General features: G+C 46.5%; 1 protein-coding gene across 1 annotated transcript in view; it reads left to right on the plus strand.

Annotated features, from left to right (window-relative positions):
- Positions 1–25,411, plus strand: part of TNN (tenascin N) — a 71,224-nt gene that overhangs the window by 6,528 nt on the left and 39,285 nt on the right. Inside the window, exons 2-9 of the mRNA XM_011962364.1 lie at positions 3,038–3,481; positions 4,966–5,340; positions 5,791–6,054; positions 9,559–9,744; positions 11,237–11,326; positions 19,782–20,045; positions 23,204–23,470; positions 24,120–24,383. Coding sequence (XP_011817754.1) covers positions 3,073–3,481; positions 4,966–5,340; positions 5,791–6,054; positions 9,559–9,744; positions 11,237–11,326; positions 19,782–20,045; positions 23,204–23,470; positions 24,120–24,383 — 2,119 coding nt within the window. The 5' untranslated portion in view covers positions 3,038–3,072. The remainder of the gene's footprint in view (positions 1–3,037; positions 3,482–4,965; positions 5,341–5,790; positions 6,055–9,558; positions 9,745–11,236; positions 11,327–19,781; positions 20,046–23,203; positions 23,471–24,119; positions 24,384–25,411) is intronic.

Consider the following 25,411-nt stretch of genomic DNA (forward strand, 5'->3'; position numbering starts at 1 on the left):
AGGCACAGTGACATATACCTGTAGTCCCAGCTACTCAGGAGGCTGAGGTGGGAGGATCACTGGAGCCCAGGAGGTGGATGTTGCAGTGAGCCATAATTGCACCAATGCACTCCAGCTTGGGCAACAGAATGGGACCCTGTCTCAAAAAAAAAAAAAGAGAAAAGAAAAGAAATGTACAGGCACTTATTACCCATGGTCCAAGTTGCAAGACAGCAAGAAGTGTCCCATTGACTATTTCATTCCATCTGCTGGGTGTTGAGTCCAGTGCCTGAAATGCACGCAGTGCTCAGAAGAAGTGAGCTCTTATTATTATCAACAATACATGCTTTTGGTGATAGGAAGAGCCACGAAGGAGTGGGAGGGCAAAGGGGTAATACAAAGAAAAACTCTTCATAGGTACCATTCTGTTTAATTCACAGTGGTGGCACATCCCTTGGGTACAGCATGTATAATGGATGAAAGCATTGCATAGGGACAGGTATCTAACTGCTCTCTTTTGTCATTTGTATCAGAACGTCATACTGATGCAGAGCAAGCATAGGCTTACAATCAGATGGGTCTGCGTTTGAATCCTGGCTCTGCCACTTTTAGTTGGGCAACCGCTGGCAAATGACTTTACCTCTCAGATCTGGTTTCCTTACCTTTTGAGTGAGGAGAGGAACACTGAGCTTACATGGCAGCTCTGGGGATTAATTACACGGATTAATGCACCTAGCCAATGCCTAGCACGTAGCAGCAACTCAATAAATAACATTTAGCATCTAATACTATTGAGATTCTTCCTCTTCTTTTATTCTCCCAGGGCTCTTCGCCCCCTGTTTCCTCAACTTCCTGATACTAAATGAATTATGACTATTAAAAGTAAAACATTTTACATATTACCAGAATTTGGCTTAGTGGCTAGAAATATTTCTTCCTTTTATGATCAGTATAGTTGAAAGATGCCTTTCAATCTAGGAAGTATTATTATTATTATTATTATTATTATTATTAGAGATTGAGTCTTGCTCTGTTGCCCAGGCTGGAGTGTAGTGGCACGATCTCGGCTCACTGCAGCCTCTGCCTCCCGGGTTCAAGCGATTCTGTATCTCAGCCTCCTCAGAAGCTGGGATTACAGGAGTGCACTGCCACATCTGGCTAATTTTTGTGTTTTTAGCAGAGAAAGAGTTTCACCATGTTGGCCAGGCTGGACTTGAACTCCTGGCCTCAAGTGATCTGCCCGCCTTGGCCTCCCAAAGTGTTGGGATTACAGGCCTGAGCCACCGTGCCTGGCCGGCATTATTCTTTATAGTAAAAAACATAAGGAAGAAAAGGAAGTCACATTCAGTACTTGATTGAAAACAAAATAAATCTCAAAATATTGACTGAGCCCTGCTCACGTGCCAGACGTGGTGCTCACTGCTGTCCACATCCAAGAGGGGTGATGTGCTGTCATTCCCACGTTACAGACGAGGAGGCGGAGGCTCAGGATGAGGAGCACTTTTAGAGATGCACATCCTAGAGCCTGTCTGAGGTGCCTTTCCACCATATCCCAACTGCCTCTCACCACAGGCAGAGAGAGCCTGGGCTCAAGCAAAACACAGACCACAGGAAAGGACTGTGTTTCCTGACTTCAAACTTTGGCATAAATAATTGCAGGTCTTAGGTTGGTTACAGAAACCCATTGTCAAGAGACAGCTCTGCAGATCAGTTTCTAGATAACTGCTGCTACGCAAGGCCAACTGGGATGTGTCTTGTGACAGGTTCCTGTGAGCAAAATGCGAGGTGAAAGTGGGGTCTCTTGTGGTCTGTCCTGCCTCAACTCGTTAGTGTGCAAAGAATGGGCCATCCCAGATGGGGGTTGGGGACGCAAGGGGAAATGGCTGGAGAGAGGAGTTATTCTGCTCATTGACAGTGGTGAAGACACCACCTCCTGGTGAGGGAGGAGGCAAAACCTAACCGCCAGCCCCATCTCAGGTCATCTGCTTGACTGACAAACCGGGCCACCCACGCACGGATAGATTTGAGAAACAGTGACCAAACCTCTCAACATGTGTGGCTGTGCTCCTGCCCCAGGAGGGCCCCAAGATGAATCAGTCCTGTCCTTAACAGGCTCACAGCCTAGTGGGGAGACAAGCTGCATACAAGAGTAACTGTAATACCAGGCCAACACTCAAGAGACCAGCAGTGAGGGACAGGTCCATTTCTCTGAATGCTTAGCAGAAGCGAGGCTAGTCTCTAGCTGGATGAGGCAGGGGGACAGGAGAGAAGACTTTGTGGAGCAGGTAATTTTATTAGAAATTCTTACATTTTACTGGTACACAAGTCGGTGTCATGAGCAGGACGCTGGCCCTGCAGTCAGTGGACTTGAGTCTTGAGTACAGGTTCTGCTCTTCCTGGCTGTGGGACTCAGGACAACTTGCTCAGCTTCCTCATCTGTGCAAAGCAGCATGGCATTGTGGGGATGAGCGTGGACTCTGGGGTCAGATTGCCTGGGTTCAAATCCTGGTTGGCAAGTCATTTAAAGTAGTAGTGCTTCCATTTCCATATCTATAAGATGGGGGTAATCATAGTATATTCCACAAACAATTGTGAGAATGGAATGAGTTAATAAATGTGAAACACTTAGAACATTTAGAATAGTGCCTATCACACAGCAAGTGCTCTATGTGCAGCTCTTATTGTTGATGTTGTTAAGAGGGAGGATAATATTAGGGTTGCTGTAAAGATCCAGAATTAGGGGGATCAAAGCGTGACACACAATAGGCTGTCAACATAAGAGAGCTGCTCTTCTTATTAGTAAGTGCAGGTGAGCCTAGAATGAGAGGTGAAGAGAAGGGCATCCTGGGCAGTGTGAACAATAAGCAAAGACAGGAGGCAGGAATATGCAATCTGTGAGGCAGGAACAGAAAGTAATTTGGTTCGGATCCTTGGGAGAAATAGAATGAGTTCTTTCTGCTGGTTTCTCAGCTTCCTGTGGGCTCTTAGAATCTGGTAAAAAAGCCAGCTTCCCTCAGCACATCTCCATGGCTTTCTTTTGCAATGTTTCTAAATACAGGCATCCTGGAGGGTCTGCTCCCTGTCTTTCCAAGGATGAGTCTCCAGGAGATGTTCCGCTTCCCCTTGGGGCTCCTGCTTGGCTCTGTGCTCCTGGTGGCTTCGGCCCCAGCCACTCTGGAGCCTCCCAGCTGCAGCAACAAGGAGCAACAGGTCACTGTCAGCCACACCTACAAGATCGATGTGCCCAAGTCTGCCTTGGTTCAGGTGGAGGCTGACCCTCAGCCCCGCAGTGACGATGGGGCTTCACTCTTGGCCCTGGGTGAGGCTGGGGAGGAACAGAACATCGTCTTCAGGCACAACATCCGCCTTCAGACGCCACAGAAGGACTGCGAGTTGGCAGGCAGTGTCCAGGACCTCCTGGCCCGGGTGAAAAAGCTGGAGGAAGAGATGGTGGAGATGAAGGAACAGTGTAGTGCCCAGCGCTGCTGCCAGGGAGCTACTGGTGAGCTCACCACCTGATATTCATTCAACAAACATTTGATGAGCACCTATTATGTGCCAGGGGTTCCACTAGCCTCATGAGCACTTTGTGACTCTGGCGTGCTCCTACTTCTCATTCTAGGATTTCTCTAGGGGGCCCATCCCTGCTATTTATTCATTTATTCACTGGTACTAGCTCCAGGGAGCATCTGGAAGCTGAGCAGGGAGGGACCAGCATCTCTTGCAGAGAGTCTAGACTCCTGGCCTATTGCTTCCAGATGGGAATGCTTCTAGGTGCTGTCATGCCTGTGAATCAAAGCTTTATTCAAAGAGGAAGCGATGAGATACACAGGAAAGATAGAGCCTTGGAGCTAGACAGGACAGTTTACAAATCCCAGTTCTACCACTTTTTAGCTGTGTGACTTTGGGCAAATCCCTTACGTTTCCTCAACTGTCCAACAAGGATAATTCTATCAACTAGTATAGTTCTGAGAACTAGAGATGATGCATAGAAGATTCCTGGTCCTTAGTGGAATTTACACATCAGTAAATTATAATTATCTTATTAGTAAATAATTACAATTTAATTTTCCAAATAATGAAGGTTCTCCCCCCACTCATCCCCCGTCACTTTTAAACATAAACTGCCCAGGCTGATCCAATGATAATGAACAGTACTTTGGCATAGGATTTCATGCCTGAAGGAATTGCTATGGTTAAGAGCACCTTAACCTTCAGATCCAGATACAGAACTCGGCACCAGGGACACTGCCATGAATAACCAGCATGGACTTGCCTCTGAGGAGCCCCCACTTTGGAAGCATTTTTAGGAAGGAGAAAAGGTGTTCTGAGAAGCAGAAGGTGGGCCACAGAGGAGATTGCACTGACCCGTCCGCCTGCCAGCTGCCTCTTGCTGTGTAGGGTCAGAGAGGGGAGCCTGGTTAATTCCCTTCTCCACAGTACCCATAGTTAAGAGTAGGCTATTTTGTGGCTTCTGCAGTTTCGTTTTTCCAGGCTTCAATCTGGACTTATTTCACAAGGTCCCAGCCTTGCTAGTTCCAGCAAACTCCAACCTGCCTGGATCTCACTTTCCCCCCAGGAGTCCTGCCCCACAGTGACAGCTGGCCAGGGTGGAGCATTTAAGGCCCCTCCATAGGAAGGCACTAAATAATGACCACCATGTAGCGAGGAAGGAACAGGGGGAATTCACATGGGAAGGAAAAGGAAAGAAGGGTGGGTCCTGCAGCCTTTTCAGGCAGAGAAAGGAAGAGATGTTTGCAGATGTCACAGATTAGAAAGCCTGGCCCAGGCTGGAAAGGGCCAACACCTTTTCTACCTTGTGGAGCTCCCCCATCCTCCAAAAAAGAGCCGTGCATGACCCAGAAATCACCAGACCCTTAAGAGTGGGGCTAGTGATTTCTGGGTCTTGTGTGGCTGATCTCAAAGGAAGGAGATCCCCTCGCACAACCCTTCAACCCAGCCTACTGTTTTACCTCTCCCTCCCAGATCTGAGCCGCCGCTGCAGCGGCCACGGGACCTTCTCCCTGGAAACCTGCAGCTGCCACTGCGAAGAGGGCAGGGAGGGCCCCGCCTGCGAGCAGCTGGCTTGCCCCGGGGCGTGCAGCGGCCACGGGCGTTGCGTGGACGGGCGCTGCCTGTGCCACGAGCCCTACGTGGGTGCCGACTGCGGCTACCCGGCCTGCGCTGAGAACTGCAGCGGGCACGGCGAGTGCGTGCGCGGCGTGTGCCAGTGCCACGAAGACTTCACGTCTGAGGACTGCAGCGAGCGACGCTGTCCCGGCGACTGCAGCGGCCACGGCTTCTGCGACACGGGCGAGTGCTACTGCGAGGAGGGCTTCACAGGCCTGGACTGTGCCCAGGGTGAGAGCGGAGATGTGCCCTCAGGCCGCCGGACTCTTCTTTCCAATACAGCATTTAACTGTCAATTACACGTTGTTCCCTTTGGGGGTGTCTTCCTTTAGCCTACCCAGATTACTGAGTCCCAATCCCAGAGTTTCTGATTCTGCGATGGGGCCTAAGAATTTGCATTTCTAACAAGTTCCCAGGTGATGCTGATGCTGCTGGTTTGAGGCCCTAACCTTGAGGACCGCAGGTCTTGTGATCTAATGGCTGTGTGTGAGTGTGTGCGTGTGGTGAGGGGGTTAGTATTAATTACCTGTCATTCGGATAATAACTTCTGGGGGTCGGGAGTGGCACCTTACACAGGTCTGCATCCTGCACACCCACCCTTATAGTGCTCAGGGAATACTCACTGGATCTGGATTGCCTCCCTTGCTCACCCTCTCTTCCCTGTTCCTGTTCTGCCTGCAGTGGTCGCCCCACAGGGCCTGCAGCTGCTCAAGAGCACGGAGGATTCTCTGCTGGTGAGCTGGGAGCCCTCCAGCCAGGTGGATCACTATTTCCTCAACTACTACCCCCTGGGGAAGGAGCTCTCTGGGAAGCAGATCCGAGTGCCCAAGGAGCAGCACAGCTACGAGATTCTCGGTTTGCTGCCTGGAACCAAGTACATAGTCACCCTGCGTAACGTCAAGAAAGACATTTTTAGCAGCCCGCAGCATCTGCTTGCTACCACAGGTGAGGAAGCCACCTGATGCCCCAGGGTTCCCAGGAGAGGCCCCATTCTAAATGTTTTCTTTCGTTATTCCCACAAATACCTGTCAGGCAGTTGCCTTGACTTGAAGTTTGAAAAACACAGCTGCCACAATCCTAGGTTCTGAAGAGTCCCAGTTCTCTCTCTTCTTTCCTTGCTCCCTGATTACTGGGTCCTCTAAGCCCATGAAGACCTGCTAGATGGGGGCTCATGGGGTCTTCTCTGTCCCTGAGATTAGTAGGGTCTGCACCTTCTCATGAGCAATCAAAGGGTAGACCTGCATCCCCAGTCCCTCACTGAACCCCCAGAGCCATGCAGAAAGTTCAAGTCAGTATGGGTGAGAGGCTGCTGAAGCCACCTGTATCAGTTAGAGTCATCTCGGTGGGAAAGACATGACGCCAATGGGGTAATTTAAATTTCAAAGTTTAACTAACAAGTTGTTCACAAAGATGTGGGTGGGGGTTGGGTAGTGAAACACGAAGACCTGCATCAATAAGGATACACTCCTGCCTGAAGGGGCAAGGGATAGACGTTGGTACTTGGATCCAGAGAAAACTGTAGAAAAGAGCTGCCTGGTGGGATGGTTTTGGTAGAGGGATGCAGGCAATCCACCGTGTCTCCACAGAATTCTGTCTTCTGCCCTCTGATCTGCTGATTATTCCTGCTAGCTGAACCTGGAAGCCAGAGGGTCAGGGAAAATGGCTGACTCAATTCACAGAGATCATAGCCTGGGGTACAGAACAAGATGGAGGATGGTGGAGGCTTGATATGGAGAAACGGAACCTCCTGTGCACCAGCAAATGCCACCAAAATGTTTAGAAGGATAAGCATCACTGCTTACTCTTTAAACATTCTTGTTTCCTTGTGTAGTCTCAGCTACTCGGGAGGCTGAGGCAGGAGAATCGCTGGAACCCGGGAGGCGGAGGTTGCAGTGAGCTGAGATCGCGCCACTACACTCCAGCCTGGGTGACTGAGCAAGACTCCGTCTCAAAAACAACAAAACAAACAAAAAAAGCCCCACTGCCTGGCGGGCGGAGAGAACCTTGTGAACATTCTTAAAGCAGCTTAGATCTTCAAGGATTTGGAGAAATGTAGTTGGTTGAATGACTGAATCATTCCTTCACGCAGTACATTTTTATTGAACACTTACCATTTGTCAGGCACTGTTCTAGGTACTGATAAAAATGTACTGCCTCCATCCTGCCCTAAACTTCTAGGGAAATATCTAGGAAGATACAGATGGATGGAACTTTGGCATGCAGTTGTGTTTGCAGAGACATCAAGCTGCCTGTCCTTTTTGGCGGTGGGACTAGGGTGAAGGTGGGGATGGGTCAGTGTTGGAAAGGACTGTGAGAGACTTGGTCATCATGAGGGCACCACATGTGATTGCCTTTGTCAGTACCCTCAAGCTAAAGACCCCCAGGAGCACCCCTGTAGTTAAACAACTTGGGTGTCTTGATTGTTCTAGCATGGATGACTGCACACTATGGGAGACCATAGGGGTGTCTCAGTAGACAGTGTTGGAAAGGACTGGTTAGAGAATTTGGGCCTGTGTTATGTAATTTGGGGGAAGGTGTAAGGAAGCAGGGATTGGGTGCTGTCAAGAAGTGGGGAGAACCTCTCCCCTCTGAGAGGCTAAAGTTGGTGATTGTAACAGAAGTGGTCGTTACTCATAGTAGTCAGGAGAGTGGGTGTTTAGCTATTTGTGTGGTTGGGACAATGGTCATGTTTTTGTCTGTGTTCAGAGTTGATCATGGAAGGGTCTTGCTTTTGTCTTGATCTACATGGTCAAGAGTGACCTGACAGTGATGTCCTGTGAAATGGTTTGTGTTCAATAGGAGACACCAAGTCCTCACTGTGAGAGCCAGGCCTGCTGTGGCTGGCAGACTCTGCTTTTCTCTTTTTCCCCATTTTGTCTATGGCTGCCTCTGGTACAGCTAGCACTGTGTCCAAAGCCTCCCAGTGCAGCATAGAGATGTCTGTTCTGAAAGTCCTAGCAACTCGTCGCGACATCTTGCTCTTGGGATTTGTAAAATTCTGCTAGTGTGAAATTTCTCTTTCCTTCTAATCTGATTCGGCTTAAACACATTCTTATTTGCTCCTCAGGGGAGCCTAAGACAAGAGGTATTCATCCCCACCATAATCGGGAACATTCTCATTAAGTCCTTGCTTTTTCATTTGTGACTCCCTCCCAATTCTTTTACACCATGTAGGAACTCTTCTATAAGCCTCAAGTCACATTTATTACTCACCTCTTGACCTGTCCTTCAGGGAATTCCATCTTTAATGGAAGTCTAAAAACAGCACCTGGCAGATGGAAGCCCGTGGGTGAGAGGAAAAGCTTCAGAGAAAAGGCTCTGTGAGGCTCTTTATCCATAACTGAGTGAATCGGGGATGTTCAGAGCCTGGGGACCTTGAGATCACTGAGTTCACACCTGGTCTGATGCACTAATTCTCTGTCCTGCATCATCCATCAGTTGGCTTGGGTGGAGACACCTCCAGGGAGGTGAAGGTGGGGGCGTGACTGATGAAGAGGGGAAGCCTGAGAACTGGGGGGGCCTTGGCTTTCCTGTTCCAAGCTTAGAAGGCCAGGCTCCCTCAGCCTGGGATGTGGCTGTTGGAATTCAAACTGCTTCTCAAAGACCCCAGTCCTCCCATCCCCTAGGAAAGCTCTCCCCTTAGAGCCATAGCAATGAGCCATTCCTTTGTATTAATCACTGTAATTTCATGTTTTTTTTTTTTTTTTCTGAGTAGAAGAGTAAACATTTAGCCGTTAATACTTCACTATAAATAAATATATGCAATAACTCTCTTCCTTCACAGGACAGACAGATTGGGCAGCATGAGAATACCAGGTACCTGATGGAAGTGCTAAAATTTGGTAGAAAGAGCAGGAAGGACACTCAGATGGACCGAGTTAAAATTCACTTACTTTATAGTTTTGCCTAGGGTTCATCCTTAGAGGAGAATCTGAGAGGCAAGGTCTGCAGTTTGGGAGATGAAGGAAGGAGCTTGTTGGATCATCAATGTTGTTCTCGAGAAAGTTTGAAATGGATTCTCTCCACTTTCCATAGAAGTGCCTGAGCTTCTTATCCTGAGGTCGTCTTAGAGGGCAGGGGCTCTGCAGCTGAAGAGTGGGCCTTTAGTTCAGGGCTGTAGCTGTCTGAGCTCTGGACTGAGTGATTTGGGTGGCCAGCCTGAGAGGTACAGTCTGGGCTTGACCAAAGTCAGTGTGGACAGGGAAGACCACATGGCCTCTGGTGGGATGGGGAAGTGGAGGCTTTCCCAAAAGATAGTCTGCCTGTGGAATATGTGAAAAACAGCAGCTTGGTAGCTCAAAGACACCTGTTAAGAACTGTGTCCTGGGACTGAAGCCAGCTCTTGAGATATCAAGGAAGGGAGCTGACTTGATAACCAACAGCCTGTCACAGAATCTCAGAACCTCTGCTCTTCACCACTTTCTCTTGCCTCCCTCACCCCTGCCCTAGACCTTGCTGTGCTTGGCACTGCCTGGGTGACAGAGGAGACTGAGCACTCCCTCGACGTGGAGTGGGAAAACCCCTCAACCGAGGTGGACTACTACAAGCTGCGATACGGCCCCATGACAGGGCAGGAGGTAACTGAGGTCACTGTGCCGAAGAGCAGTGACCCCAAGAGCCGATATGACATCACTGGTAAGAGCCATCACTGGAGTGTGGGGTGTTTGCTGTAGATGCAGAGGTGGGGATAGTGTGTGCAGAGAGCACTGGCATCTGCACTGCTCAAGTGTGCACAGAGAGTCCAGGGGCCTTAGGAATCACACTTGAATCTGATCCTTGAATCTGCCAGATGTAAGCCCACCCGGGAGGCCTGTAGACTCTGTCCCAGCATTCCAGAACTCGATCCCAGAGCACCTGGTCAACAGATTATATTTGTGAGATGTTCTCCAAGTCAGCAAACTCTCTTGAAGACCCTGTCTGTGTCTCAGGATGGATTTGGTGGTGTATAGATATTCCTTTTGGAGGAACTTGTGTATTTGGGTGTTGCGGGCAGGAGGGGAGAGAAAGAGAGGGAGAGAGAGAGAGAGACTGAGATTGGTTTGTTGAGCATGATGCACAGAAGGGGTTGTGTTGGGAGGCGTGGAGGAGGGCAGGGTGCGGTGAGCAGGGATGGCTCCCCGTTTCAGATTTCTGAGCTAATGCTGCCAAGAGCTGGAGCTCAAATGGCTGCTAAGGAGACAAGGCTGCAGGGATGGATCAAGTTTGGCAGTGCCTGAAGTTTGTACAATTCCAGGGATCTTTTTTAAGAAAAGTAATACACAATCATGAATACCCAATCAGGTACAAGGCCTTGGAATGGACCCAGGAAAGTGTGGGGCTTATTAGCTTCATAGTGAATTCCCTCCTGGAGCCTTGTTCTGCTGTCCACTCCTTGAGTTCTGTGTTGACAGGACATTTTGGGGTTCTTAGTGTTTGCGGAGTGAAGAATGAGGGCGTGTGCCTCACACAAGCTGCTGTTTGTCTGCCTTTTACCATTAGAGTCTGAATATTTGTGCCCAAGGAACAATAATTCTAGTTGCTTCTACAGAGAAATAATTTTTTTTTTTTAAAGGGCTGGGCACAGTGGCTCACGCCTATGGTCCCAGCTACGTAAGAGGCTGAGGTGGGAGGATCCCTTGAGCCTAGGAGGTTGAGGTTGCCATGAGCCATGTTTGCGCCGCTGCACTCTAGCCTGAGTGACACAGTGAGGCCCTGTCTCTAATAAATAAATAGGAAAAAAATTAGGCTAAATATTACATTGAGAAGGAGAGATACTTTGGAAGGAAAAGGGCTGCTGAGAGCAGAAACACATTTGGACCTATAAATAAAATTGGGAAATAAGTGCTAGGTGGCCCAATGAAGAACCAGAAAGCATTTGAAATGCATTTCGATTGGCATCTTCTCATTTGCTTCTCATTGGGGACAGGATGCCCTACTCCTGTCCCCAGCCAGTAAGTCCCCTCAGTGACTCCTCATGTTCCACTGCTCCTGCGGGGCTTTATTTGCCGCCTGCAGATACAGATTCATCTTTGGAGGAGGAAGCATAACCCCTCATCTTCCCTCATGGGAGAAATCCTGGGGAGGAGCCGTGCTGGGGAGAGGGGTCTGGGGCCTGCACTCATGTCCCGCACTGCCTGCTTGTTTCCAGGTCTGCACCCGGGGACTGAATATAAGATCACGGTGGTGCCCATGCGAGGAATGCTGGAAGGCAAGCCGATCCTCCTGAATGGCAGGACAGGTGAGAGCTACTTGGAGGCACTATGGACGTTTAATCATGTTTGCATTCTCACATTTTTCTTGGCTGACTCCTCTCTGGATAAGAATTCTGGGATTTACAGACAGGCGAGGTGGCTCATGTCTATAATCCCAGTACTTTGGGAGGCCAAAATGGGTGGATCACCTGATGTCGGGAGTTCAAGACCAGCCTGACCAACATGGAGAAACCCTGTCTCTACTAAAAATACAAAATTAGTTGGGCGTGGTGGCGCATGCCTGTAATCCCAGCTACTTGGAGACTGAGGCAGGAGAATTGCTTGAGCCTGGGAGGCAGAGGTTGTGGTGAGCCAAGATCGTGCCATTGCACCCCAGCCTGGGCAACAAGAGTGAAAGTCCATCTCAAAAAAAAAAAAAAAAATTCTGAAATTTGCATGTAGAGAGAGTCTATCCCTTTATTACTGATGTCTATTTTTAGGCAGGGAAAGGGAAGCAAACTTTTCATATTTCAAATTTTTCTTGCCATTGAAAATCTCTCCCAGGGTCTTGGCGTCAAAGGACAAGACTGTATCTGACACCCTTCTGCTTATTTTAATAGCTTCTATCACTGCATTGTTTTTAAGGCATTTATTATCTAGGATATAGGCACATAGCTCCTTTTTCCCTAAATACAAGTGATCTATAATTTTCTTCTTGCCACATCTGTGTTTTTTCTTGATGACCACACTTAGTAGACTCCTCTAAAATGTCAAAAGATATTAAAAACCCTCACATGGGAATAGCGGTATGTTGTCATCTGTGTGTTCAGAAAATATATAGTGATAAAAGGTTACAAATCAGTCATATTTGACAATAAGTTTGTAATTCATTAATCAGAACAATTTGAAAACATGGTAGGCATACACACGATACATCCTAGGTAACTTTTAGTTTTTAACCAATAATTGAGTCCATATTAAATTATGAACTTCCTCATTAACTCTGTGCTCCTGCCTTCCCCATGCTGGAAACCCATGATCTAGAACATAGTGCCACTTGGGGAGACCAATCCTTGGAGCTGGTAAAGAAGGAGTCTTTGACTTTTGAGTCTTTCTTGAAAAGTTTTTTAGTTCTTTCCAATTCAGTCCTGGAAATAGCTGGTTATGGTGGAGAGAATAAGGGGTGAGATGCTGTGAGAATTGAATTCACTATTTCAGCTGCCTAACAGATTGCTTATATGCAGTATGAAAGAGTTGGGCAATTATAGTGGAGAACATATAACTTAATTTACAAACTAGACAATGTGGGCTGTACAGCCTGCTTGAATAGTGGACTAGTGAACCGTTTTAATGAGCTGGAAAATGGTAAGTACTTCTTTGCCTCCAGTGGCATTCCCTGTAGCTGTGAATTAATTGAGAGCTTACTGAGTGCCAGGCATTATAATCACTACACACTTTTTATGAATATCTCATTTAGTTCTCACAGCAATCCAATGAAGTAGATACTATTATTATTTCTCTGCCATATATAAGAAAACTGGAGAAGGTAAGCTCAAGATTGCCCAGCCAGGAAAGGACAGAGCTGGGATTTGAACCCAGGATACCCAAGTGTAAGCCTTTGGGCTTAGCTACTGTAAAGCAAAAAGTATCTGAGATAGGCCTTAATCAACTTAGAAGTTTATTTTTCCAAGGTTAAGGAAGGACATGCCTGGGAGAAAGAAACATGGAATCACAGAAACAATCTGTGGTCTGTACCTTTCTCCAGAGATGATTTTGAGGGCTTCAGTATTTAAATGGGAAAAGTGGGCTGGAAAGGAAATAGGGAGGGTATGTTAACTCCCATGTTGGAAGAGAAAAGGAGCAGGTGGGGGGATAGTCAATTGTGTGTTGAGTAAATTTGCACTTTTCATAGGATAAGGTGAACACGGAGTAGCTACGTGTGGAGATATTTAACCTTTTATCTGTAGCCTGTGTAGGAACAAAAGGAAAGGCAGCTTCTTGCATAACTCAGCTTTCAGCTTTATTTTTTCCTCTTGGCACAGTGATTTGGGGTCCCGAGTTTTTTATTTTCCTTTCACGTTACAAAGCTAAAGTGCTTCCCACTTTTACCCTCCTGTAAGAGATAAACACTTTTTCTTCTCTTACACAGTCAACACAACACAGAACATTTCACCTCTGGAAGTGATTTTTCCCCATATACCAGGGAGTTTTCCATCAGACACCAACTGGGTGTTCTATAATTGAATTCATATGTGACATTCCTCCCTGGAAATAGCATCAGATCCCACAAGTTAAGGGCCCAGACCACAAGACTTTCCTCACTTCAGATGCCTGTCACAGTCCCCAGGTTATGACTTGTACTTCTGACCATTTGGCTATAAATTGGGGGTTTTTATGACTCCCTTCCTTAGGTTCCATTAATTTGCTAGAGCAGCTCATGGAATGCAGGGAAACACTTTACTTACATTTACTTATTTATTATAATAAAGAATATTACAAAGATCCAGGTGAAGAACCAGATGGAAGAGATGCATAGGTCAAGGTATGTGCTTCCATGGCCTCTGTGGGTGTGCCACCCTCCCCAAACCTCCACATGTTCAGCAACCAGGATGCTCTCTGAACCCAGTCCTTTTGGGTTTTCATGGAGACCTCATTATATAGGAATGATTGATTACATCATTGACCACTGGTGATTAACTCAACCTTTAGCAACTGTGAGTGCCTCTCTCCTCCCCCTTGTTAGCAGCGTGGGCAGGTGGGGCTGGATGTTCCAATCCCCTAATCACAAGGTTGGTTCCCTGGCAACCACCTCCTTTCTGAGGCTATCCAGGAGCACCCTCCAACCCCTTACAGCAGTTATCTCATTAACATACAAAAGACACCTCACTTTGGAGATTCCAAGGCTTTTAGGAGCTGTGTGCCAGGAATCAGGGAACCAAGACCAAATGTGTTTCTTGTTATAAATCATAATATCACACCTCCCATCCTTCTTGCCCATTATTTCTGGTTAATTTTCATACTGTTTGCTTCCTAACTGAAAAATTTTCTATGATTCCTCACGGACTGAGGAGGAAGCATAATGCTTTTATCTTGGCCTCCATGGTCCATGCAGCCTGGGCCGTTGTTATTCTCATTGCTTCCCCAGGGAAAGCCTTCCTGTAGCCAGACTGTTCTTGGGGTTTCCTAACAGAAGACTTATCTCTGCAAGTGGGTTTCTGTTGTTACTCAGCCTAGAAAACCCTTGCTATTATTTCTAGCCACAAATTAATTTAATTCAACAAATGTTTATTGCAGGATGTATCTGGGCCAAAGAGACCTGGTCCCTTTAGAAATTTCCAGAGCTGATAAGCCATGGTCCTTGTCCTTCAGGGGATCACAGCAATAACGTGAGGTATCCTTCCAGGCTGTGCTGAGTTTCTCCACTGCAGCCTTCTATGACCTCATTAAATGTCAGCCAGATTTGCCTCTGAGGTCTGAGAGCATTTAATCACATATGGCCTTGAATTGCTAGTTAGCCTTTCACGTATACTGGAATGTTACTACTCAAAAGTGTTTTTATTGTCAATTATATCCTAAAACCAGGATAGAATATTTTATTGGATTGCAAATAAATTTGTGTCATGTGTTTTACCAGCATAAAAAAGAAAAAGACACTGTAATTTATAGGGTCAGGAAACACTCTTAAACCTGGCTAGACTGTTAAGTAATTTAAGGGAAAAGAAGAGTCGCTGTTTTCTCCAAACGTTTTGCATCCCACCAGGTGGAAAAGGATGCTGGAACTTAAGAACAGCCTAAGCATGTGCAGGGGAGAAACGACACAATTCAGGGATTTTTCATTTAATGAGGCACCCAGTATAACTAATACCATGACAGGGAAATGGTTGACTGAAATTCCTCACCCTGTTAACCAAACACACTCAAAGTGCACTGGAACACCTTCCAGAAAGGCCGGCCTCAGAAGCAAGTCAGCTTCAGGAGCAGCAGGCATAGGCCAGGCCGGTGTCTGTGGGGGGTTGTGAGGGGGAAGGTCCCTGGATTTCTGCATCATACCCTGACAGCTATGCTTCCCATCGAATGAGAAGAAAGGGAGGCTACTAACTGAGAGGTGATGTCATTCTTTTGTCCTCTATCTGTAAAATGAAGAATTGGACTAAGTTGAGTTTAAATTGAGTTTAAAGTCCTTTCTCTTTTCTTATGATGATGGTATTCTGTTAATAGCTTCATGCTTTTCCCTGGTGTGTATAAAACAAAGCATGCTTGCTTTGTTATAATTTCACAGGCTCCCATGCACAGCAGAGCTTATAGCCTAGAATATTCACTTGTCATCCATTTTCTCAGAACTTTCCTCCTTAGACTATGCTGTGAAATAGCAGTTTTGCTTTTCTTAATATCTTTTTCACTTCTTACGGATTTCCAAACACAGTGTTCTGTTTGAAATGGCTTAGCCCCTAAAACTTTGGAAACTCCTTCATGTCCTAAGCTGAGCTCCTGTCACTATTCAGAACTCCTGTCTCACACACAGCCACCAACACACACATTCAGCATCTGGACAACAGCAACAATCTCTATCATTTGCGTGACCACTGTATTCTAGTGGGCTTCTGTACACTGTGAGACTTTGTAAATATGATGTCTGGTCCTTATAATATCAATAGGATTGCAAGCATTATTATTTCCATTTTACATATGAGAACATTGAGGCCTACAACGTTTAGGAGACTCAGGGTGAGCTAGTGAATAGCTAGCTGGCACAACTCGGGTTCACTTGAAATCAAAGTCAATAACCTTTTTAGAAGAAAAGCTGGAGGACAACAGGAAGAAGGGTTGCCCTCTCTGAGTGCATTTTATACAAACGGTGCCTTCTGGATAATTTTGTTGCCACAATGGAAAGATATTAGAGGAGGTATGTGTAAACAAGAGTGCAGAACTTGTAGGTAAGGTGGTCTCAAGGCACCTCTCCCATGAACCCACATTCAAATCAATGACACAGGTCCTGCCCCTGTGTCTTCCTCCCCCAGGCTCGTTTCTCATAGATTTTACATCCCGTCGGTGCCATCTTCTACTGCACCAACTGGGAGATTCACAGGTGGCCATTGTGAGTGGAGAAACCTGTTCCTAATGCCTGTGACTACGTGCTCAAGTGTGGACATGGGCTGTTGGATGTTACAGCCTAGACTGAAGACAGCCATTCCCTACCCAACCCTGTGGCGATTCATGTTATAAAGTGGAATAAGCTTTCCTGATGTGAACAGAGCTTCTAATTAACCTCCTCCATATACTGTGTTTAGGTTTTGCAAATTAGATCTCTTTGAAGTGAAGTGCACCTTTATTCTAACTAACATATGTATTCATAGGCGAGTTCCACCTATCCAGTTTTATAAACATCTCTCTGACCTTGAATGGCCCTGAGAAAGGTCCCACCAGGGCTGCTGGTGTCCAGCAGTTGGGAAGTTACAGCCTGGGGAGGATGTTGGGCTGGGGTTGGGAGAGCCTGTCTTGTAGTAGAGGCTACAGCTATGGTTCATCTGTGATTTAGCCAGCTGCTGCAGCTGCTGAAAGGCTTTCTTGCATGGAAAAACTATTTCATAATCTCCAGATCCCTTTTTGGTAGAGAGAGGTTTCAGTCCTGCAAAGCTGGCCTCTTCCAGCAATGTGTCCTGTCATGGGGGTCCCATCTCTGAGGCCTTCCTCCCATACCTGTGTCTCAGCACCTGATCCCAATCATTGGAATGGTTAAGGAGAGCAAGCTCTGTGAAGACCCCCTCTCAGTTGAGTTGCTGTGGTTAGGGAACTGAGAGAAAAGGGAAGGCAGGGGGCTGAGAGCTGTACTGGCACTGTGAGCTTGGAGAAGTCACGTCTCTTCTCTTAAACCTCCTTAAACCTCCAGGTCTCCTATAACCCTAAGCATAATATGATTCAGTTTTACCTTCCTACTCTTCATGCCCACGATGCTATTTCCTGGTTCTTCTCCATCCCTTGAGAGCTCTGGGACTGGTGGGGGAGAAAGGAGCTACAGGGCTGGTTGCTGCTTCCTCTTTCCACCCATGTGGACGTGATGGATCTTTCCTTTATTTATTGACTTTTATTTATTATTTTTATTTATTATTATTATTTTTAGACCGAGTCTTGCTGTGTCACCTAGGCTGGAGTGTGGTGTGTGATCTCAGCTCACTGCAACTTCTGCCTTCCAGGTTCAAGCCATTCTGGTGCCTCAGCCTCCCGAGTAGCTAGGATTATAGGCGTACACCACCCTGCCTGGCTAGTTTTTTGTATTTTTAGTAGAGACAGGGTTTTGCCATGTTGGCCAGGCTAGTCTCCAACTCCTGGCCTCAAGTGATCCACCCAGCTCGACCTCCCAAAGTGCTGGAATTGCAGGTATGAGCTGTTGTGCCTGGCTGTGATAAATCTTTCAACACACACAGGCAGCACCAACCCCACAAAGCCACAGACCTCTGCTGTGGGTCCCAGAAACAATGGTAGCAAGCACAGATCTGGGGCAGGGAGATGGGGTGGGAGGCACTGCTGGGACATGGGGTTGTACAGATGTGGACACTTTTGAGAAGGTAAGGGCCATGAACTTCAAGAGCAGGACTACTAGGATGTTCTTCCTGCACCCTTAGTTTTCCATTTCCACTTTGTCACTAATTTCCCCAGATTGAGATGTTAGTTTTGGATGGCTCTTGTCATCTCTTCCCTATGACATGCAGGATCATATCTTGCACCGAAAGTTGTAACAGGATGTGGAGAGAGTTCTCTCTATCATTGCACTCTTTTCCTTGACTTTCCTCTTAGAGCCTGCTGGAGCCTCCAGAGGCCCTGGCCATGGGGTCAGACGGTGGGTGCCTGCATCCTAATTGTCCGCCCTGTCATTCCTGGAGGCCCACAAGTGGCAGACTATTGTGAGACTATTAGCTCCGAGCTCACAGTCACAGTGAGACTATTGTCTCACAAGGCAATAGTTCGAGACCAGTTTCTCTCTCTAGTTCCTGTCTGTTACTGCTGCTGGATTTCAGGTCACAGTAACCTTTCAGATCACACTTTATTTATAATTTATTATTATTATTAGTTTCAAAGGAAAATGCTATTGATAGTGCTGCTTAGGACATAGAGGTAAAAAGTGCAAATGTACAGTCTTAGATAAGAATGGGTTCAAATCTTGGCTCTACCACTTAATGTATCCGAAAGCAAACTCTTGGTCCTCTTCCTCTCCCGACTCCCTACTGCAAACACTTCCCTCCCTCAGCTATCCCTCAGATATCTGTATCTATAGAGATGTAGATGTCTCTATAAATGGCCACCCCATTTTGCAAATTACTCAGGCCACAAGCCAACAAATCATTCATTGTATCCCACATTGAATCCATCAGCAGATTATGACAGTTTTACCTATGAAAGCTCCAAAGCCAGCCTTCTCCATGACCTTCATTACTGCCGCAGTTGCCTGCACCCCTGCCATCTTGCATATATACCATTGAAGCAGCCTCCTAGGTGACCTTCACTCTTGGTTCACTAGAGTCAGTATTCTCCCCAGAAGCCAGAGGGGTCCTTTGATAGCTCAAGTCAGATAAGGTCATTCTTCTTTTCAAAGCCCCCAGAGACTTCTCATGTTACTTAGTGTAAAAGACAATGTCATTACAATGGCCTTCAAGGCCATCCATAGTCCACTGTCCCTCTCACTTTCCTGGCCTCCCCTCCAGCCGCTTGACTTAATTCTGTCTAGATGCACTGGCATCCTTGCTGTTTCCTGAATACATGAAGCAGGACCTTGGGTTGGCAGGGACATGTGTAAAAGAAAAAATGAGGGACTTTCTAAGGTCATGGGCTAAGGATATGTTCTTGGGAAGCATAGAGTCTAGGACATGGCTGGCGTATTGTTCTGGGTTAGTTCTTTTTGAATATAAACTCCACATTGGCAGGGATTTCTGACTGTTTTGCTCATTGATAACTCCTAAATGTCATTACATTCCCTGGCACATAGTGGATGTTCAGTGAAGTGCTGTTGAGTGAATGAACTGAGTTTTGGAGATTTGTATTCGAAAAGAGAGAGAGGAGCATGTGTAGATATAAGTGCCAGATCTGGAAACCGTAATTGGAAGGAATGAATAGGGGAGGCGATGTTGTTTTGATTTGAGGAGAACTAGGGAGGGGAATGATGACTCTTCTTGAATACTTGGTCTCCTGGAAGGGGAATTAGATGTATTCTCTCTGTCTACCTAGGGTAGACAATTGGAAGCAGTTACATTTGAAGGAGTTTTCTCTAATATGTTTAGTAGTCTGAAAATGGAAAATGGAATGGATTGTGTTATCTATTGGAGAGTCCTTTCTCAGTTTAGGGTTCAAGCAGAAGCCAGTTGTCCACCTGTCACTGATGATAGAGAGACCCCCTTGCCTTGCACAGACCATTGAACTAGGTCACCCAGGTGAACTAGATCTTTAACAATCTGTGACCTTGACCAACCAGCTGGTTTCTTTGATTTTTCTTTCTCATGTATTTTTATGAAGAAATTGACAGTCCAACCAATGTTGTCACTGATCGAGTGACTGAAGACACAGCAACTGTCTCCTGGGAACCAGTGCAGGCTGTCATAGACAAGTATGTGGTGCGCTACACCTCTGCTGATGGGGACACCAAGGAAACGGCAGTGCACAAGGATGAGAGCAGCACTGTCCTGACGGGCCTGAAGCCAGGAGAGGCATACAAGGTCTACGTATGGGCTGAAAGGGGCAACCAGGGAAGCAAGAAAGCTGACACCAATGCCCTCACAGGTAACAGAAGGACGGGAGCATAAAGTTTTCTCATGGCAGGGAGAAGATTGATTTTTGAATCAGGAGGTCATTACTCACCTGGCCTCAGCTCTTTTGTTTGCAGGAGTGGGAAGGAGGGTTGCAAAACCAATTTTGATTTTCATAATTATATATTCTTTTCTTTTTTGACATCAAACAAAAGAGATCAGCCTTTTCACTTGATGCAGAAGGTCATACTTATTTGAGTTGGAATTCTGTATGCAGCCCCCTCAGAATAGGGTAACACTTTCTAATTTTCATTTTTTAGCGTGAAAACTCAAAACATTGGGCTGACAGTGAATTTGAATGCTTATCTCAGTTTGCAGTGGCTGTACAGGCACTTTGCATATAATCTGGAGCTCTCTTTTAGACCGTGGAAATAGTTTGCATCCTGAGTCAACATTTACTAAATGGACCAATTCTTCCTTTAAGCTTTCAGAAGCTGCGAGGGTTCTCGTACTTCACCCAGTCATTCTGCTCAGTTTGTGCCTGTAGGGGTCCTGGGACTATACTGGGACGTAGCCCAGCCATTCTTTCTGATTAAATCCTCTCCTAGTGCTTCTCTGAATTTACAGCAGCCTGATCCTGGAGCCCATATGAGGTTCCAAAACACCTGGCAGGAAATCAGAGGGAAAGGCCTCGCTTATTGTTTGCATTCTGTTCTGGACAGTCACTGAGTATAGAGACTCTCAGAGAAGCAGAGAGGTGGTTAGGAATATAATTTTGGAAGCTTGACTGTCCAGGTTTTAACCCAGTTCTGCCTTTGACTAGCTGAGTGGCTTTGGGCAAGTTACTTTACTTCCGTTCCTGTTTCTTATGGCATAAGTGAGAGCAATGATTTTTTAGAATGTTAGTCAGTATTTGGCCCTTGAAAGATTTCATGGTGCACAGCCTCCTAGATCCATGTGGGCCTCAATAGTTGACCTCTTCTTCAGGGGAGCAGAGAAGATATTGACAGTAAGGATGGTGATATCTAAATCTGTTTAAAGTCAAAGTCAGCAAATTTCTGTAAAAGGCCAGATAGTAAATATTTTCGGCTTTTGGGGTCCAACAGTCTCTATTGCAATTACTTAACTCTGCCATTGGAGCGTGAAAACAGCCACAGACAATGATGTGTAAATGGACTGGTGTGACTGTGTTCCAATAAGACTTTATTGATAAAGATTGGCAGCGGATCAGATTTGGTCTGTGGGTTGTAGATTGCCACTCCTGGTTTACGTTACACTTGACTCTCTTGTTTACTAGGATTTTGAGTGTCATGAAAAGAAAGAGCACTTGGATCGGCATTTTTTGTTTGTTTGTTTGTTTGTTTGAGATGGAGTCTTGCTCTCTCGCCCAGGCTGGAGTGCAATGGCGCGATCTCGGCGCACTGTGACCTCCACCTCCTGGGTTCAAGCAATTCTCCTGCCTCAGCTTCCCAAGTAGCTGGGATTATAGGCGCCCACCGCCACGCCCGGCTAAGTTTTATATTTTTAATAGAGACAGGTTTTCATTGTGTTCCCAAGGCTTGTCTCGAACTCCTGAGCTCAGGCAATCCACCCGCCTTGGCCTCCCAAAGTGCTAGGAAATACAGGAGTGAGCCACCGTGCCCAGCCCATTTTTGAAACAGAGGAAGTTGGAATAGAGAATAACCTTCCCTTTTCTTAGGCAGGGATGGTGTGAGCAGCAGGTAACCTCTGGGGGATGGCATTGCCACTGGGAAGGGGTCAGACCAGAGCTGAGCTCTGGGGGCACAAACATGAAGGACGTGGTTCATGCCTGTATGACATTCACAATCCTCTGGGTAGAGAAGACAAGTAAAAAAGATAAAGGACAGTGAGTTATGTTCTAGAGGAAACAAAAGTCCCTGGAGCTATGGGGAACTGAAGAAAGGGGACCTACCACAGACTGGGACAGGATAGGGGTCATGCAGGTTATGGGAGGAGGTGACACCTGAACAAAGCTTGGAAGGACGGGTGGGAGTTAGCAGGGGAGGCAGCATATGCAGAGGCTAAGATGTGAGAATATGACAGGTTAGGTCCATCTCAAGGGGTTTTTATGGTGGGCTGGTCTGTGTGTTTGGTGCACTAGTGAAGGATGAAGCCAGCTCAGAATCCTGGGCGCTAAATCATTTGTCCTCATGTCAGATGTCTGTGATGCTTGCTGAACTCTGCTCCCTAGGGTGAGTCACTGCACATGGCTGTGCATTCCACCATGCCGGCCTGTCCCTCTTGGCAAGTGGTCCTGTGCAGATATGAAATGCAGGTACTGTCACAAAAACTACAGCCTTTTTTGAGGAGGTAGTTTCTGAAAGAGGATAATAAAGGCATGCTAACCACACACATAATTGCTTGGATTTTTGACTCCCAAAAGATGTACATTTTGAGGAGAAAGTGGTATTTCATGCCTCAAATGCCATTAATAATAGCAACTTATATTTAAGCATTTGCTATGCAATATCTCATTTACTATTCACCATAACCTATGAGGTAGGTACTGGTATTTCTTTCTTCATAGAGTTGAGGAGACAGACACTTAAAATACATGGCTTGTCCAAAGTTAGCCACCAGGAAGAGATGGAGCCCAGGTTCTAACCCAGTTTAATCACAGAGAAACCCAGACAGATTCTACAAGTTTGATTCTTTGTATTAGCCTAGACCTCGGATACTGTCAATTAAAAAGTCTCCTGGTTCCCTGGCCACAGATATAATGTTTTATATGGAAAGAACTGATGGCTACTACTTCTAGGATATTTTTCTTCTCAAAGAACATATTAGAGCAGATGCAGAGGTTTATTCAGTATAATTGCTTTCTAGTACAAGGAGTCAGGAACTAGAAGAATATATTACATAAATCCAGGATAAAGGAGAAATTTGAATGTGAAGACCAATTCTTTTTACTCCAAAGCAACTTAAGGGAAAAGTTTATAGAGTTGATAAAGATGCTGGCTTTGTTTGAAAACTCCACTTCTTATTAAATGTTATTAGCCTATTACTGGAATTTCAGACCATTTGCTTAATTAGACCTTTACGTTAACTCAATCATTGACGTATTAGAGACTCTGACATTTGTTGAGGTTATGATTTTGACTGTGTATGTGCTATCTTTATGGAATCAGAGGGTGGTAAAGACTACCTTCTTCTTTCATCTCTCTCTTAAAGAAATTGACAGCCCAGCAAACCTGGTGACTGACCGGGTGACTGAGAATACTGCCACCATCTCCTGGGACCCGGTGCAGGCCACCATTGACAAATACATGGTGCGCTACATCTCTGCTGACAACCAAGAGACCGGAGAGGTTCCGGTGGGGAAGGAGCAGAGCAGCACTGTCCTGACAGGCCTGAGGCCAGGTGTGGAGTACACAGTGCACGTCTGGGCCCAGAAGGGGGACCGAGAGAGCAAGAAGGCCAACACCAACGCCCCGACAGGTAACAAAAGAGAGATGGTCAATTGGAATTGGGTTTTGAGCTTGTGGATTTGAATGGGTATGGTATCAAAGGATGTGGCCTGAGCAGAGAGACTTTGCAATTAGAAGTCTTAAAGATGAAAGAAAGACTGAGCTCTCGTGGTGATGGCAGTGGGCTGCTCTTCCCTGACAGTGATGAGCTGTTCATGAGACCACTTGGCCCACTGGAAGGGAGAAGTAAAGTCTTATAGTAACAATGCTTTTAGCAGAAGATGTGTACAGGATCTGGTCATTGCAATGCTTGTGATAATACTTTTAGAGTGCTCATCAGTGCAGCAGCCCTTGATTAAATGTTAAGTTAGGAACCCTAAATGTCATGGCAGCTGTTTAATTGGAGGTTGTGATGTGCCATGTGCTGCTGAGAGGACGTCGTTCCTCCCACATTTTAGGGAACTGAAAGCTGAGAAAGAATGCCGCATTTATAATGATTCCTCCTTTGAACTTCAGAACCAAGGGCTACTTTCTCCTTAGACTCCCAGCGGAGACTCAGGATGAGAATGCCATTGCCTTGTTCTAAAAGAGCTCGGGAAGATGAAAATGATGAAGATGAAGGGATGGATATGTCTTCCATGACTTCAGAGCTTAAACCTTTCCAAATATTTTCCTTCCAGACATTGACAGCCCCAAAAACCTAGTGACTGACCGGGTGACAGAGAATATGGCCACTGTCTCCTGGGACCCGGTGCAGGCCACCATTGACAAGTACGTGGTGCGCTACACCTCTGCGGACGGAGAGACCAGGGAGGTTCCGGTGGGGAAGGAGCACAGCAGCACCGTCCTGACGGGCCTGAGACCGGGCATGGAGTACATGGTGCACGTGTGGGCCCAGAAGGGGGACCAGGAGAGCAAGAAGGCCGACACCAAGGCCCAGACAGGTAAGGAGTGTGCATTATCGCTGTACCGGTGCCATGCTCAGGGTCTGTCTGCATGGGGTTTTCTTCTCTAATCTTGGCATAAAGGGGGGCTTTATGGAAGAGCAGGTTGGTATCCTCCCATGATACATTGTGTACCCCTCACTTCCTTTTACCTGCCTCTCTTAGAATGCCTAAGGGGTGGTCTCCAAACTCTGGTCTTTAAAGATGGCTGACCACTGCGCTTAGTTCTTTGTTCTTTCTTTGCCTGAGTACCTTTGTCATTAACACACTAACTGCTTCACCTTGACAAGGAATAAATATTAAGAAGTAACTATCATGCTGAGAGAGCCAGACTTAGGGACTGTGATTAAAAAAACACCTTAAAAAAAAAACATTCCTCACCTGTTTAAACCCTTTGCAAGCTTGTTTTTGTTCCTGCCCTCCGAATGAATGTTTTAGGCAGAAATAATAACAGTGTTTCATTAGCTAAAAATAAGCAAATATCTAGTCATTTTTAGTCCCCCAGATATATCATTTTGATAATTATGTCATTGTCATGCAATAGTCCCTACTTCCCTACATGAAATCTCCTCTCTCTCGGCTTGGGCCACCTGTGGGCCGGCTGCCTGCTCCAGGCAGGGGACATGCACAGTTTCTCTTGCATTTTCTGCTGTGTACCTTAAGCACTGCTATTCTAGCTTGCTGTATGCAGTTTCTCACCCATTTATCTTTGGCGTTGCTGGGAGAGGTAAACTGATGAGAGGTGAGGGGTGAGGATGGGGAGAGGTGAAGGGTCAGGAAGGAGGAGAAGTGAAGGGTCAAGGGGAAGGAGAGGTGAGGGGTCAGGAGGAGGATAGGTGAGGGGTCAGGAGGAGGAGAAGTGAGAGGTCAGTAAGAGGAAAGGTGAGGATCCCGGAAGAGGAGAGATGAGGGGTCAGGAGGAGGAGAGGTGAGGGGTCAGGAGGAGGAGAGGTGAGGGGTTAGGAGGAGGAGAAGTGAGGGGTCAGGAGGGGGAGAGGTGAGGGCTCAGGAGGAGGAGAGGTGAAGGG

Source organism: Colobus angolensis, unplaced genomic scaffold, assembly GCF_000951035.1.
Source record: "Colobus angolensis palliatus isolate OR3802 unplaced genomic scaffold, Cang.pa_1.0 Scaffold59, whole genome shotgun sequence".
NCBI lineage: Eukaryota > Metazoa > Chordata > Mammalia > Primates > Cercopithecidae > Colobus > Colobus angolensis.